The sequence below is a fragment of the Camelus ferus genome, chromosome 3 (genome assembly GCF_009834535.1).
Source record: "Camelus ferus isolate YT-003-E chromosome 3, BCGSAC_Cfer_1.0, whole genome shotgun sequence".
NCBI classification, from domain to species: Eukaryota; Metazoa; Chordata; class Mammalia; order Artiodactyla; family Camelidae; genus Camelus; species Camelus ferus.
In genome coordinates this window covers 31,531,440-31,549,557 of record NC_045698.1, presented here as the reverse complement: position 1 = coordinate 31,549,557, position 18,118 = coordinate 31,531,440, and the positions used below count along the sequence as shown (strand labels likewise).

At 34.0% G+C, this 18,118-nt stretch overlaps 1 protein-coding gene across 1 annotated transcript in view; it reads left to right on the top strand.

The window, feature by feature from the left end:
• The window catches only part of HCN1 (hyperpolarization activated cyclic nucleotide gated potassium channel 1), a 325,260-nt gene that overhangs the window by 250,405 nt on the left and 56,737 nt on the right, over positions 1 to 18,118 (top strand). Inside the window, exon 5 of the mRNA XM_032471845.1 lies at positions 16,540 to 16,686. Coding sequence (XP_032327736.1) covers positions 16,540 to 16,686 — 147 coding nt within the window. The remainder of the gene's footprint in view (positions 1 to 16,539; positions 16,687 to 18,118) is intronic.

Sequence of the window (18,118 nt, the reverse complement as noted above, 5' to 3'; positions counted from 1 at the left end):
CAGCCCATTTATAATTGGGTTATAGGTTTATTTGGGGGGATATTATTGTTGTTGTTTTTTTACTATTGAATAGTTGGAATCTGTTGTAAATCCACCTCACTCTTTTTTTTATTAATATATGCAGCCATCACCACTATGCATTTCCAGAGCTTTGTAATCATCCTAAACATTAACTCTATTCCCATTAAACAACAACTCCTATGCTTCCTATTTGTTCTTACTACAAACTTTTAGATACGGCTATACTTCTGCCTGCTGTCAAGTAGTAGCTGAATAAATTAGCAGATACCCAGTCAAAAGGAAACCTAAGATTGTATTCCATAGTGCCTTGAGGTTCTACACAAGCCCCTTGATATCCCTTCTAGGGAAATATTTGTTAGTCTAAGCTTTCTTCATAAATCTTACATAGATTTATGGTAATCATGATTTTTTAATTGATATTCTTTCCTTGAGAAGGCAAAAAAAAATAGAGGGACTTTTTATAAGATACTCATGGCAACTGAGAAATACCTTGCTGCTTTGGATTAATTATGAAGATAAAATATTGTTTATTTTTGTTATAGTATAATTGTAGACTTTATCCAGGCCATTCCCTTTCATTTCTAAACCAAAATCCAAGGCTGTTTTGATTAATTCATCTTTCGCTATTGTCTCATAGCTTGTTTGAAATTATGAATGAGAAACAAAATCTCACTTTTATTTATTTTGGACAATTATTTGTTAGCAATTTATTATTGCTTCTTATGTTAAAAAATGAATTCAGTTGAGATATGGGAGCCATAGTTAGGAAACATTTCTAAATTTAACTTAATTTTTAATGTTCAAAATTATACATTAATATTAGATTTTCAAGATTAACCAGAATTAGCTCCTATTTTATCTCAGCCATTTTATGCCATCACAATATATATATTTTTTTTTACTGTATTGAAATTTCCTTTGAGACCAGAAAGAGTGATTTTAAATTCTGTTTAAGTCCTGGACCACCAAGTAAATATGTCATTGGTGCATAGTTAGCACTGAGCACATTTCTTAAATAAAATGAATAAAATTAAACAGATGTCTAAATAATTTGCCTTTGGCCACTGAGATTATGAATATAAAGTCTTTCTTCTGTCTCAACTTTAGTCAAGATTGATTTACTCCTTTTCAAATGAGACCCACTTAAAACTGAAGCCAAAATGTTATTGCCTATTATTATTCTTATCCTTGAAATCTTTTCCTCTTATTTCATAGGGACAAATTGTTATTTGTAACTTACAATTTAACAAAAAAAAATATGAAGGAAAGAGATACACATTTTACCAGTATAATAATGATTTTATTCTTGAAAAAAATAACTTTACAGTATTAACCTAGAATCTATTAGTTAGTAACTTCTAAATTGGCTCAATATATTTAACTTATATTTGGAAAAAATCCAAGTAATAAAACAAGAATATTTCTTTTATGTGGTTTCAAACACAAGAAAATGAAGGTCATTATAATGTTTCACTTTCAGAAAAAAAGTTACTTCTCTGATACACAGTTCAGAGACTATATTCAGTGAATATTTTCCTATGTTGCCGATTAAGAGGAACATATTATAGAAAAGTGCAAGTGATTAAAAAAAACAAATACTCGTGACCTAACCTTGTAACATTAATCAATGAATGAATGGATGGATGGATGGATGGATGGATGGATGGAGACCAGTAACTTACAGAGCCCCACATGGAGAACGAGTTCTGATGTCTGGTCCAGCCTCATCTTCAAGCTCAGGAGGAAACACAAGCTGTGGCACCAAAAGGGAACACTTTCTGCTTCTAGGAACATTTTCTAAATGTCACTTTACGTGGTGCTGTTAAGGAAATTAGTTTTCTAGTGTATTAATTCTTATAGTTAACACGATTGTCTTAGTCTGAGCTGTTATAACAAAAGACTATAATGGGATGGCGTAGAAGCAGCAGAAATTTATTTCTCACTGTTCTGGAAGCTGGGACATTCAAAATCAAGGCATAGGCAGATTCAGTGTTTTGTATTGTCTGTTTCTGGTTCATAGATGGTGCCTTCTCAGCTGTAATCTCATGTGGCAAAAGGGGCAGTGGAGCTTCCTTGGGCCACTAGTATAGGGGCATTAATTCTGTTCATTCATAAGGACTCCATCCTCATACCTAATCACCTCCCAAAGCACCACCTTCTGATATTATCACCTTGGGGCTTAGGTTTAAACATGAATTTCGAGGGGACACAAGTATTCACACCACAGCAAGAGCTTTAAAATTTAGACCCAAGAATCACCCTTTTTCATAGTACCAAGGAATAATAAACCTTACTGACTAGTGTGGTGACCTTGGAGATAATGAAAAGGCACTACATTAAGAATTCAGAGACCTGGTTTTATTCCTGATATTTACTAACTAGATGTGAAATTTGTATAAATGAATTTGCCATTCTGGGCTTCTTTTCTTAATCTGTGAAATGAGAGACTTGAAAACAATGATCTCTGTGGTGCCCTCCAGCTCTGAATGTCTCTTTTTCTGCTAAATATGGTAATTTCCCTTGGATGATCCAAAAACCACTGTAAGTTCCTGTTGGGTCACCCTTATAAACATAATTCATTAATGTGTAGTACTGGTTGGGGATACAGGGTGAGGAAATCTTAAAATTATATGACTTTTTATTCTACATACAGATTTTCAGGGTATATGCTAACAATTATTTACAATATTAGATACTATATTTTAATATAGCCTTCTTGGGAGATTTTCTTCCACTAGTTTTGGGTTTGTAGCTACAATCTAATTTGTTACAGCATTACACATTTATAGTAGCACCCAATCACACAGCTACCTGACTTCCAACTTCTACCTGACTTCAAATGGGTCACTCCCAAAGCCAAAAATAATTAACATAAAACACCCCTGAGTCTTAGGGAAATAGGTATGGACATGTAGGTATAAGAAGTGTTTGCATTTCTTGTCTCCTCAAGTACTTAACATCTCTTTAGCTGGTTTTACAAAAAGCCATTGTTTTTCTAAGCAGTTGGACTGTAAGGCCATAAAGTTCAGGTTGCAGGTGATTATATGCAAAACAGACCCCTAACTATTTGGAGAATTACAGTTAAAAGATAGATCAGATCACAGAGAAAGGAGCTAGAAAAACACCAACAGCTATAGGCAAGGACGGCTTAGTGGAAAGCCAACAGAACTAAGTAATGTGGGAGCCTCTGAGATGAGAAATGAAGCAGAAGCCCTGGGAAAAAGCCAGGCAGTAACCACTGTACCATGTATAGTATAGGAAGTATTATTCATAATGATTACTGTGAATCATCAAGAGTGGTTTAAATTATGTTCAGTATGCTCTGTTTACTCTGGCCACGAAGTAGAGGGTTGGAGAAAGATTTAGAACAAGAGAGTTTTAATGTTGTTTGTGCAGAGATCTCCAAACTCGAGATTTCTGGGGAGACAAAGAAATATGTCTTCATTATCTTTGCATTTATAGTTTTAATGTTTATAATAATACTTTAATTTTGTGCCCTTTTATATTTGAACTTCCTTGGCCATATTTCAGTGTCTTTGTGCCGGTGCAGGGAATTGCTACTAATTAGGTTGGACACAAGGCATTATCTTCAGTCCATGGAAATACATTTCTTCCTTAAATTTTACAAGACCAAGTTCAGAAGCCATTTTTAAAATGAACACATTTGTTTTTAAAATACTAACCAATAAATAGTATTTTAACTAACCATGAACTGAAGAATGGAAATTAGGTTCAAGACAATTGAGAAAGTGTAAAACTATCTTGAAATTTTAAGAGTCTTTGAATGATCTCTTATATCTCTTAATTTATGTTACTGGTTTCGACCATTTTCCTTGAGCTATAGTTGTTCATTTTTGCCTGAGCACTTTCCTTGACATAGAACTGACTTCACAAGGCACACATTTATTTTGAAATGTTTTAATTTTTTGAATATCAAGCTGTCTATTAATTTAGCATCTTTATCTCTCTATCTCCTAGCCAGACCAGAGCACAGTAAGTCAAACCTTCTCTTTCAAATACTTTCTTTTCCAGAATAGCATGCTTGCTTTTCTCAATGAGTCCTCATATACATATTTTTTTTCTCATTTTATAAACTTCTGGTTGTTTTCTTCTTATTTTAGACCAGTAGTTCTTAACCTGGGCTGAACATTTGAATCACCTGGAAACCTTTTAAAAATAATGATGTCAGGAAGTTACACCATATTTTCACTGCCTTTGTTAACATCTTGGAACACATAATCCACAGAAAATATGGGTACACGTTCTGTGTGTGAAGAACATGAGTCAGAGTTTCAATTCCTCAGTGCAATTATTGTATGGCCTTCGGAGTGTTAATTCCCTCCTGTGAGTCTCAGTCTTTTCACAAGGATATAAACATAACCATGTCTGCTCTGCCTACCTCATGTGGTAACTGGGAAGAGTAAATGTTCTTTGTAAACTGTAAATTACCAAAGAAACGTTATCACTATTACTGTCATCACCCACTAAATTCTAAAAATGTAGATTGCCTTCTAATAATTCTTCTTGTCCACATGTCTGCTTATTCAGTATATTCCCTGACTCCTTTTCTTTTCTAGCCTTGATTTAGTCTTCCCCTTTTCATTAGTTTTTTTAAATAAAAATAAGACAACCATGGAACTAAACAAATACATGCATTTGTGGAATGTCGGTAAAAAGAATGAAAAGGAGGATCTAAGTTATTAAATGGCCTGTTTGACTTAGTCGTCACTCTACTGTCTTTTTATTTCTTTTATAATTATATACACTTGGAACAGTATTTATCGTTAGCATTTTTATGTGTTTTGTGTTTAGCTAAGAGTGCCATTGTGCAATTGAAAGAAAATGTTTCTAGTGTTTGCTCTGTCACAGTTTTCTGTGGCCTAACAGAGTTGTAGAGAAAGTACTTGGAAAAGAATAATGAGGTATATAAATGTAATGAATAGTAAACATTAGTCTACTTTAGGAAAAAAATTATGATGATAAAAGCTCTCAAATACCAGGCAAAATCTATATAGGTTTTAATATTTAAACATTTAACTTGTATTTTCATTTATTTATAACCTCCAGTAACCTCTTCTTTCCTTAAAAACTTGATGCTAAAGTACAGAAGAGATACAGGAAAAATGGATGTAGGGTGTGAGGGGGGCCGTGCCCCAGACTTCGGTTGAGACCCTGAGACATGCCCTGCCAAGTGTGGGTCCTTGGCTTCCTGCAGGGAAGAATTCAAGAGGGAGCCACAGTTGAGTGAAGGTAGATTCATTTAGAGATACATCAAAAAGCAAGAGAAGGGCCATGAGGGTGGGGTTGGGTGCTCAGATTAGAGTAAAAGTAGGTACACACTCCATAGACAGAGTGTGGGCCATCTCCAAAGAGGGAGAGAGAGGGGGACACCACTAGGCTCCGTGTTGCTGGGTTTTATGGGCTCAGTGGCTTCATATGCTAATAAGTGGAAGAATCAGTCTAACTAGCCTGGGGAAGAGGCTGGGATTCCCAGGAAGTTGGCCATTTCCCACACTTTGACCTTTTGTGGCTAGCCTTGGAACTGTCATGGCGCCTGTGGGCATGCTATTCACCATGCTAATGTATTACAATGGGCGTATAATGAAGCTCAAGATCTACTGGAAGTCAAATCTCCCACCATCTTGAGCCTTAAGGCCTACAGGGGTTGAATCTTTCACCATTCTGCTGTTAATTGGTGTATTATTCCTTGAATGGCTGTGCCCTGCCCCCTTCCTATCTCAAAACAACTTATATTTCAACAGTTTTTCCTAGTCTAAACTATAATATGATGTTGGAGATGTGCTCTGTGTTTTCTGAAGTGCTGAAAATATCTGTGTTAGTATCGGTGAAAATTAAAATGCTGAAATATACTGTTTAAGTTGGGAAAACTGGGAGTCTGAATGAGTCATGTCTTATAGTTAACACTTTATTTTATAGTAGTTTGCTGATCCCAAGTTTATTTTCACTTTCAGGGGTTTTATTCCATTCTGCTTTTTTACAATTTGATATTAGGGAAATATATTTGTTATTAAACAAATGTGTGAATAGTTCTGTTTTTCACACTGTAGTATTTTGATATACTCCATTAGCAGTGAAATAGAGCCACATGAATAGACTGCTACATTTTTAAAAGAAACATGGATGTCATACCATTTTTATTTTTCTCCAATAAAAATTAGCTGAGTCTTTTTTAATTCCATCCAGTGAAAGTAAAATTTTAGTCAAACACTGAATCCTCTCGCGTAGTGTATTGTGTTGCTGTTGTTGTTGTTACTAACTTGGAAACTTGATTTAGCAAAATACAGAGCTAAAATTAACCATTCTTGGAGGTGCTCCTGCATCAGCCTTAGCTCAGCTTGAGCAATGATTCAGTTTTGTTAAGCTCATGATCCAAAATGATCAATTAAGCCAATGATTTCCACATTTGTTTACCGAGTACAATTAAAGTGCAGAGAAATGTAAACACGTACACCAGAAGGTTTTGGACTATAGACTAAAGCCACTGGTCTCAATATGAAAGTTTATTTAAAAGTTTAAATTTTACAGTATATTCTACAATTTATCTCATTTTAAGGATTTAAATGTCTCACCACTGAGGAAGACTGATGAGTCAGGAATATATGATATATTATTCCTTGTCTTCTCTGAAACTCTGGTACTTTCTTGTGCTCTCTCCTGTATTTCCAGGTTTAAGGTACCAATCGGATTGGAGTTCAGTGAGGAAGGGGAATGGTATTAGGAGAAGCAGGAGGAGTCTGGGTCACCTACGGACTCGTAGATCACTGAAAGGTTTCAGCTTTCACTCTAAGATGAGAATCCTTGGAGGATTTTCAACAGACATGACATGGTCAGACTTACGTTTTAGAAGGACAATACTAGTATAGGTTTGAGAATAAATTTTAGTCAAAAGTTAAAGCAGAGACCAATTCAAGACTATTGAAGTCATCCACATAAGAGATGGTGGTGAGTTGGACCAAGTTTATAGGAGTAAGGATGAATAAGTGAATATATTAAAAAAGCAGATCCAGGAATATTACTCAGCAATTAAAAAAGAATATGTACTGGTATGTGCAACAACATGAATGTACTGCAGAATATCATGCTAAGTGAAAAAATGACAAGATGTGAAAGATTGCATATTGTATTATTTCACTTATGTAAAGTTATGGAAAAGGCAAAACAAGTAACGGAAAATAGATCAGTAGTTTCCTTGGACCAGGGGTGGAAGTGTAGGGTAACCACAACGGAGAATGAGGGAATTTGGGGGAGTGATAGAAGTGTTCTAAAATTTGGATATGGCAGTGATTGCTTGTAGAAATGTACGCTTAAAGTGTTAATTTTATTATATGTAAATTTTACTTCAGTAAACTGTAAAGCAAAAAAAAAAAAGGCATCAAATAAGATTTACCTATGAAAGTGGTGTATTAGAGAAAGAGATATGGTAAAACCAACTGCAATGTTTTTGGTCTCAGCTACTGGTAGGAAGTTATCATTATCTGAAGGGAGAGATGAGGTGTGATCTGGTAAAATGAGGTTTAGGGGAAGAATTTCAGTTTTGGATGTGTTAAATGGGATGTCCTTATTACACATCCAAGTGGAGATGCCAATTAGGCAACTGGACATATAAATCTGAATGAAAGAAGTCTAGTCTGCAGACATACATTGAGGACTTCACCTTTTATATGTATATAATTATATAATGTAACTTCTCCATCAGATTAACAGAGATATTTAAATTGTTCCATGGTGAAACTGACAACTGATCAATACTTGGGTCTGAAATATGGATATATCTATAAAGCCAGGAAACTAGGAAAAGACAGCATTCTTTATCAATGAATGTTGATACAGAGAGGGGCTCTAGAATAACTTACAAATTCCTCTATCAGTTGTCATTTCTATTTAAAATGTCTGTAACCCACTAGGCTGCCCAGCTAAATTATAGGAAAATGCCTGGCAAAACACCTGGTTAAAAAGATGCTCATTAGCAATGACTACTGATTGAATGTACCTCCTTAAGGCCGTTCAGTATTGGGCTGAAAAAAAAAAAGGGTTAAACTAGCGTCATCATCTTGAAGCTTCAGATGATTTTGAGAAATTACAATTTAAGGCCATAAATACCAAATGAAGCAGAATCTAGTCCTATCAGAATAAGTTAACAAAAAATCTTATTGATGATTAGTAACAATGAAACCTCCTGGCCCCTTTATGGTTGAGTAGAACAGAATTGGAAACTGCTTCACTTTCCGTCTCTGCTCAAATGTCTTTGACGATGGCTATCCAGTGACCTACTGGTCCATTTCTTTGATCTGCTTCACTTTTGCTTGGCTAATGCCAAGCCTGATAACACATGTTTTGACTCATCTTCATATTGTATCTGGTACCACTGGCATTGTGTTAGGTCCAATATTTTGTAAGCAGCTGCTTTCATCCTCTGCTAAGATGTTTCTCTGGCAAGCATGTTTTACATTGTTCTGCTAAACTGTTCTAACTTTAATAAGGCATTTTTTGAATTTATGCTAATTAGGTTGGAAGTCTTTGTCATCTCTCTCTACTTCAGAAAACGTAATTTGGAACTTATGATGTTGGTTTGCTTCTGGAAAGCCAAATTTTATATTAACCAAAGAGTATTAGTTTTATAGGGTTAGAGTTGCTAAAGTTTGGATCCTTATCTTTTATAAATTCTATGATTGGTTTTCTGAAAGTATTTCCTTTCCCTTGGCATTATTACACATGATGTTTATGGTGCTGGTTTGCTATCAAACTCAAAAGCACTGTCAATAAATGTTAATAAGCCATTGCCAGTTCAAACTACTATTATTCAATTTGAATTACTTATGTAAGCTTATATTCAGAAATTTATATTTCTCTGTGTTGATATATATATATGCAAAATACAAACATATACCTGTATATTTGTGTATGTGTGTCTGTATGTTTTCTTTTAATCTCAATCACAAATACTCACCTTTGATTAAAGGCTGAGCTTTGCTTAAACAAGACCTCCATTCTTTTTCTCATTCTGCAGTGCTATACTTAGCACTTTTTCTAATAACATCTCTTTACTCTCTAGTAGATATTTACCAAAGGTTATTGTAGTAATTATATAATGTAACTTCTCCACTGGATTAGCAGAGATATTTAAATTGTTCCATGATGAAACTGACAACTAATTAATACTTGGGTCTGAAACATGGATTTTGATTGGTTGTATTTAATATATGTATGTGCTGCTTCATTGCTTCCTAATATCACATCATGTCAGACTCAATGAGTAATAACAGATAATGGATAATAATATCCATTTCAACTGTGTTTTATATTGTGTACTTAAAGAATATTATTCTTTTAATTTGTACAGAAGGAATGATATCTTTGTTAGAATTGTTCACTTTTGAAAAACAAATTAATCCAAAAGAGTGTAAATGTTAAGCATTGTAAGAGTTCCTTTCTTCATCAAATGTGTTGCTTCTCCATGGTAATTTGTTGATGAGTCATTAATTCATTGTCTTCTTTTAGTTATTCTCCAGATGACATTTACTCTTAGTAATTGTTATGTATCTTCAGATATTCAGTTGCTTTAAATTTGGAAAGCTATGGACAGTGAAATAGAAACAGTTGTCTTAAAAACAACCTAGAGAGACTTTCAAAAGTAAATCAAGCTATTACTAATGCTAAGAAATATTTTGACCAGAAATAATGAAGAATATCAGTGATATTTAAATAATGTCCTTACCTTCAAACTATTAATCTTTTTAATGCACTTATATAGGGCTTATGTAAATAATTTATTACCCATCAGTAAAAGTTTAAAAGATTGGATGAGGGTGGTGGAAAGAGGATATTGGAAAAACATTATTAACAGAGATGTTTAGCTCTTCATTGCAGAGTAAAATTATCTTCCCAATGGAAGCGCAGCATAACTAAATTTGCATCTTTTCATTGAAGAACCCGCCTATACACACACACGACATACTGCTAACAATCAGTGTACCTAATATTTTTTAAATTTATACAGTTTTTAATCATTTTACCCCAGATTATTAGTCTAAAAGCTGCAATCATGTAAGTTTCAACCTTGAGGTGAAATATTACCTCTAGATTTATAACCAATAGGTTTTATGCTTTAGTAAATATTTTGTACTTCACCATTTAATTTTTAACCTAATTATCTTCCCTCACAAAAGTAAATAAATAAATAAATACTAATTTTTAAAAATTAAATGATGAATTATTTAAATTAAAAGTTAAAGTAGTATGTTATAGATCTTTGAGCTACTTCAAATAAACCATATTATCCTCAGGAAGAAACAAAAGACTGGGCATTTTGTCACAATGAATAGGTGTCTGATTTTTCTCTGCAATGTATCGTTAAAATTTTTTAAAAAGTAGTAAAAGTAATTTGAATGTTTAACATATATTTGGCCTTACCAAAGAAAAATGGAATTTTTGCTAGTACTTAAAAAAAGGACTTCAAATCAAAACTAAGCAATATAGTTTACAAATATGAATATTCTAGAATATATATAACTAATCAATTCAGCAAATATTGAACACTTACTGTATATGAGTCACTGTTTAAGAGAATAGAGATACAATGGTAAGGAGATACCTTGAGATCCTTATGGCCTAGTAGACAATACCCCTGCCTTCAATGACGTTACGATCTAGCAGAGAATTCAGACAATTTAATAAGCAGTTATGATAGTGGCGAAGAGCCAGGGTATGGGCTTGGTGTTAGGGGAGCACAAATGGCCCATCTAGTCCAATCTGGATCCTTACTACTGTGATGTTCTGCTAGCCAGCATGAGCATCACCTAAGGCATTGTTAGAAATGCCAAATATCAGTTCCAGCCCTGACATACTGAATGTGAATTTCTAGTTCACAAGATCCCCATGTCATTTGAATATATTAAAGTTTGTGCCAGATATTAGGGAAAAATATTCAGAGAAGCAAACAAAAAGAAAAACAGAGGATACTCACAAAACAGCTTTTGTGTTGCCTCCAGAGCTTGTTAAACCACGAGAGTTTTTTGCAGCCTTCATTTCCTGACATTAGTACAGGTTTGATACAGAGATAGATGTTATTATGGTGACACCCTTCTTAAAAACTATATGTTTATTGTGATTTTCAAAGTAACATGACTGTAATTCTTATTTCTAAAAACATACTTTTCACTTTCTTGTTTTTGGAATAGTTTTTTTTTTAATTAAAGAATAAAACACCTTTGTGTTGACAGTAAATAGAAGGCAATGAATAACAATAAAAAATGAATTACACATTTAGTATAAACCACTGCATATTTAGGCGTGCAATTAAAGCATTGTTGTATTATAGGTAATTATTAGAAAATTGTTAAATAGCAATTAGTTTAAAAATCTAGTTGAATTAAAATATGCTTCATGCTTAGTATAAATACAACATATAAAATGATGCCTAAAATGACATTTTTCTTACAGAATGAAAAAGTAATGTAAGTTTTGTATATTCAAATGATTTTAAATGCAATGAAAAAATAATAATTAATAAAAACAGAATATTTGAAATTTCCTTTCAGAGACCAATAATCAATCAGTTACTTTTTTCTTTGTTTTTATATTTAAGCCAGTCATCATTGGATTTATGACTAAGCTATCTTATTTTTTACAAATATATTTTTAGTTTTGCCATTTGTATACATTGTAACTGAAGCCATGGTTTCTATTTTGATCCTACATTTAAAAATAAACAAATATCTTATACACACACACACAGTAGAATACTACTCAGCCATAAAAAAAAGAATAAAAGAATGCCATTTGCAGCAACATAGATGGACCTGGAGATCGTCATACTAAGTGAAGTAATCCAGGAAAAAAAAGAAATATCACATGATATAACACTTTTATGTGAAATCTAAAAAAAAAAAAATAATAAGAAAAGAAAGAACACTAATGAACTTATTTACAAAACAGAGACAGACTCACAGACATAGAAAACAAGCTTATGGTTACTAGTGGGGAAAGGCAGGTGTTGGGGAGATAAATTGGAAGTTCAGGATTTGCAGATACTAATTACTATATATAAAATAGATAAACAACAAGGTCCTACTATATAGCACAGGAAACTATATAAGGTACCTTGTAATAGCCTATAATGAAAAAGAATATGAAAAGGAATATATATATAACTGAATCACTATGCTGTACACCAGAAATTAACACAACATTGTAAATCAACTGTACTTCAATTAAAAAAATTGGTTTTGGTGTGTGCTGGAGATGCATAATGCAAAGTATATGTAATAATGAGTAAAACCGTTAAATATCTATCTAATTTTGCCTATATTTAGTATAATAATATGTATACTTTTCTTTTTTGCCTATTCATAAAAAATTAAATGAATATTATAAATTATGTAAGTAAAATAGAATATTTTGGAAATGTACTGGTAAAATAGTTATTATCAAATATATTCTAAAGAGGACAGGGTAATTTATTTTGGATGGCATATGTTTTTGAAACTCATTACATATATATTTTTTCCACAAATATTTATTGATAATTATCCATAATAAGTTTATTATTTGAAGTACTGCTATTTGTCAGCATTTTATTAAACTGAAGCTAAATTTATTTTCTAATGAGATTCCATATAAATATCTTGAGGAACTTGGTATTTGTATATGCCAATATTAATTAAGAAAGGTATATTCTTAGCCATGGCATAAAACTGGTAGAGTTTTTGTTAAACAGGATATTATGCTATGTTGTATTATTTTTTAATGTTAAGGTAGGAATTTAGATTCCCTGTCTTAGGTTACCTGGGAGCATTTACTATCATCTCCAAAGACTGTGCTGCACTGCAGGAAGGAAGCTGAGTTTTGGTGGCAAAAGTCTTACCATTAATAATTGTTTCTGGAATCATTGAGAGTTTCCCTATGTAAAAACTTTATGCAAGAAAAAAAAAACTTTAAAAAGTGATGAAATGACAGTTAAGTGACATGCACACAGTCCACAGGCTGAGTCTGCTGTGGGTATGGGTTACATTATAAAAGATGCCCTGAGCTGTCATAAAGCCCACTGTTGTACAGTAATTCAGTGCTTCCCAAGATGCCTAGTGATACAGACAAACTAAGCAATTAGATCTTTGGCTTGCCATACAGATGGGGCCACTTAAATAAAATTTATCTCTTGTGATAACTCTTTTTCTGGGAAAAAAATCCCCAATTTACATCATTCTAGGTGGTTAAGGGAGGAGCAGTAGTTTCTCTTGAGCCCACAGGGCCTGCCCTGCCTTTAACGCAACATGATCCACGTGCCAAAGTGACACATCTTGGGGAGGCCTGTTCTGAAGCCCTACAATATCATGTGCATGCATTATTTATATATACATTATGTTAATTGCATAGAACATTTAAAACACCAAAGTACATTAGAATTTTAAATGGTAAATTGTTTCATAGTCTTCTAAATCTGATGAGATGAACTTTTGATTTTATATATTCAAGAAAGAATTGTATTTGCACCTTTGCTTTTCAAAAATCTATTCATCAGTGATATTCAAAGTATCAAGTCATCTTTTGCATGTAGTATTTACTAAAATTAACAGAAACTGCCATTTTATGATTTTTTACTCTGCCAGCTTATGCATAACTTCTAACATCTGGTTTATTTCATTATCCACCTACCACAAGGTGTCTTCTTCAAAAATGTATTTGATATCTTTATTTCTTCACATCACACAAAGGTGATATTTTTATTCATTCTTGCAAGTCTTGTTATGTATGAGGGAAACAAATAAAAAGAAATGGCTCCTGTTTTCAGTAAGTGTTGTGTTATAACAGAGATTACTACGTAATTCGCAAATTCACTGACCATGGTCCGATACCTCTGTTCTTAGAATGTACTCCTTTTCAGTGCCACCACCGTTTTCAAACTTTATCCTTCTTTGGATTCTGATAACCAGGTTTTTCTGGTTTTGCTCTCACATCTTGCTGGCTAATGTGAGTTCCCTTCACTTTCTCAACCTCTATGACTCAACCACTTTTAAAATATAGATTCCACTTTTTCTTTTTATCTCTCCATTTGACACAACCTTAGTGATCCCTTAGCCAGTGACTATGTGTATATTTTCTCTTCTGACCTAAATACAGGCATTAGGATGCACCATGAGCTTCTTAAACTTAGCTTGTCAGAAACTGAATTTCTTTTCTTTCCTACTCACTCAAATGTACTTCCGTATGTCCTGAGATAACACAGTACTTGGCATATAGAAATGGTTCTATATTTTAGCGTCTGGAGGACCTGTTAAAACAGACTGCCAGAGTTTCTAATTTGGAGTTTCTGATTCAGTAGGTCTGGGGTGGAGACTACCTACGAATGTGCATTTCTAGCAAGTTCCCAGGTGACACTGATGGTTTGGTAATCATACCTTGAGACCCATTGGCACACAGCAATCCACTAAAGCTTGTCAAATCAATAATTACTATGAGTAAATGGATGTTTAAAAAATGTAAGATAGGCTCAACAATCAAATGAACTCAGTAAATGACAAGAAATTTTCACAGAACTTTTGTCTGAAGAAGCAAGGAAGATCTTTGGTGCAACACTCTCATACTATAGATTGGTAAAGTAAAGTTGAAAGGGATTTACTGATTTCTGTGAGGAAAAGTAACTAGACTGGTTTTCTTTGCAGTCCAGCTGCAAATCAACTTTATTCTACACAGCAATCTTGTAGAAAAGGCCACTGAAGTATCTTCTCTATAGATCAGCTGCAGGAAGGCTTGAGCAGGCTGAATCCCAGGGCTTCAGGGGTGGGCATCCAAGGTTAGAAGAATTACAGATTCTGACCCTCTCAGGAAAAATTAACCCAGTCCTTCTCAAGTACATACTAGAAGCCACTTACACACAATGACAGTGACAGCATTGGTGTCTAAATTTAGAATGCCTAAGTCGTAATCAAGTGGCTTCAGAGAGATATGTGTATGTATATATATACATACATATATATATGTATGTCTGCAGGCTTTAAATACTTTAGGGAACAGTCTGGTGACCAAATAAAGGAATCTGATGACAAAGTTGTATTTCCTTTGAGAATACAAATCTCTAAAAGGGAATGTCCAAAAATATGAATGTTATGTGTAAGGAAAGTATGCACAAAAAAATTGAAGAAATACAATACAGTGGATGCTGTTTCTCATTAGCTGTATATTATCAATTGCCAATTACAATTACAATAATTGTGGGCAAGAAAGGAGTCTGGTCACCTAGATTTTCTAGTCTGAGCTCTGTTATCAGGAAAAGATTTGAGAAAAAAATTTCACAGATAATACATTAATTGTGTTGTGTTTAAGAAAAGAATTTTATTCCATTATCTTCATCCAGTTTTATTACCTACTTTTTTATTTGTACTCAATTTTATCATCTGTGCGATGAAACTCATTTTGGGGGCTGTAACTAAATTTTTCAAAATGTGATCCCATGACTCCTTCATTTGAAACATCAAGGGACTGTTTCTCAGACTTAAATGTATACGAGTCATCTGGGGAATCTTTCTAAAATGCAGTTACTGATTTCATAGGTCTGAGGTAAAGCCTGTTAATTCTGTTCTAGTAAGCTCCCAAGTAATGTCCATGCTTCTGTGTTTCGGTTCGATTTGCAGGGATTTTTTTAAGTGTGTATGTGTATGTACAAGAGTACATGTATACATTTACAAAGGCAGATACCTCAACGGGATCAGTATCTGGAGTTAAGCCTGCAAACTTGCATTCGCAAAAGACAACCTCATCCCAAATTTTATCAGCCATCAAATTTAAGAACTGCTTGTTTAAATGAACTTTAATGTCTAAGTCAAGTTTCAGCTATAAAATTATGTGGATCTAGTTTCATCTGGTATTTTTCTAAGTCCTAAATGGAAGCCTGACATTTTCTCTTAATTTATAGAACTTCAGTGTTGCTTGAGTATCTATGACTTGCAAACGGTTGCCAAGCTTTCTGCCTCCAGATTCAAGTTTTAGTTGGGTCTGATCTTTTGATGTAAGATCTAAGGTAGAGGCTTTTGTGCTACTATCCATAGTTTTGAGATTCTTTCTCCAAATAAAGAGCAAAACATCAACTTCATACCTTTAGAACATAGCTACAAAAAGAAAAAAAATCCAAAGACAATGCCATCACATTTTTTTCCTTGCCCCATCGCTGGCTTTTCTGGGTCTATACCTATAAATTCACTCTGTACTCCTTTCATCCTTCTTTTCCATAACGTCACAGTTCCTTTCAGAAGGTGTTTACCAAAACAAGTTCTTTCTACAGTTTGTGATACAGAGTAGTTGCATTACTACTGTGAGGAAAAATAAGTTACATTATAAGTAACTTAAAAATAAGTACATTAGTTCCTTCTCCTTAAAGGATTTCTTCTTTTTGCGACTGTTATTCAAATGTTATTGAATATAGCACGACCAAGTAGCATCATGATTCCTCATGAAGCCTAACAGTGTTTCCTAATTTCCTAATTTCCTTTTTTCCTTTCCTTACAGTATAAGCAAGTGGAGCAATACATGTCATTCCATAAGTTACCAGCTGATATGCGTCAGAAGATACATGATTACTATGAACACAGATACCAAGGCAAAATCTTTGATGAGGAAAATATTCTCAGTGAACTCAATGATCCTCTGAGAGAGGTAAGATTTATGACCCTCAGTCTCCACTGTGCATGATCACGGTTTATTTTCTCTTTCCCTGGGAAATCGTCATGTTTATGTTTTGGCACTACTCGAAAGAAAAATTAAAACTTAACATTAAAACATCTTTTTTGCCCTTATTCTCTCTTATGTTCTCCCATTTACAGGCATTTATGTTAACAAGACTGGACAATTGGGTCCTCTTGTGATTCTCAGGATACTGTTTTATTTTCTGTGTCCCTAGTTACAAGATTCCTTCTTGTGCCCTCATTGTCCATATCTTCCCAGTCTCCCACTCTATCACCTCATGCTCACATAACTGTATCTTTAACTTCTTTTTGATTTTTACTTCCGTCCTCTGTTTGTTCTCCCCGTTTACACACTGACCTGACCTGTTGTGAGTAGTTCGTTTCCTGTTACCTCATTAAAACACTTTGCAACATCAATAACCACCTCTTTGCCTTACGTCTCCTTTCCATCCCTCGCTGGACGTCTTCCCTCCGCCCGGTGGAATGTTCAGGCCACCCCTAGGTTAAAAGAACAGTCTCTTGATTGTTCGTGTTTCTTACACTGTTTTGCTCTCTCTCCTTTCTTTTACTGCCAGCCTTCTCAAAAGATTGCTCTATAATTATTGCGTTGTAGTTCAGTCTCCACGTTACTAAAATTGTTTCCTTGGAAATTATCAATGACCATTAATAATGTCATCAAATCCTTTGTCTTTGTGCCATTGGTGGTACTTCTAAACTCTTAATAAAATACATATCCTGAATCACTATTGGGGACTTCTTTAAAACTGGACCATCCCTGAGCCATTGTCTTTACTTATTTATTTATTGTTTTGCATGTCTGTATTATTCTTTTTTATTTAGTTCATCTTATCTTCAGTTCTGTAAATTTGAGCTCCAACTTCTTGCCATCAGCTCTGTTTTCTTAAAAGCTACATGATCTCCCCTTACCCTGTGTATATAATAAACTGTGTACTGAAGTCATTATCTTCTATCACTAAACCATTCGTCTTTTGAAGTCTCTCTCTGTAAATGTTTTAGCTATTCTCTCAAGTCATTTGGAATGTAAAGTTTTAGCCTTTTTAAAAAATCGTTCTCTGTTCTGCACATCTACCCAATCACCAAATACTGTCAATTCACTGTGACAATACATCTCCCTCCTATCCCCTGTTTCTTTTCCCAAGACATAACTCTAAACTTATTCCTGACACATGGACTATTGGCACTGTCCCCTTAGTCTGCCTTCCAGCCTTTGGTCTGTTTTCTCTAACTACCATTTAAAGCAATGATGCCAGATTAATCTTCTTTTATGTGTATGAGCTAGTCATGTCTCTGCTCAGAAAATTTCAGTCTTTACATTACAAATTAAATCAAATATAGCCTCCTGAGGCTCATACTCTGTCCCTTCCAGGCCCTGATCCTGACTA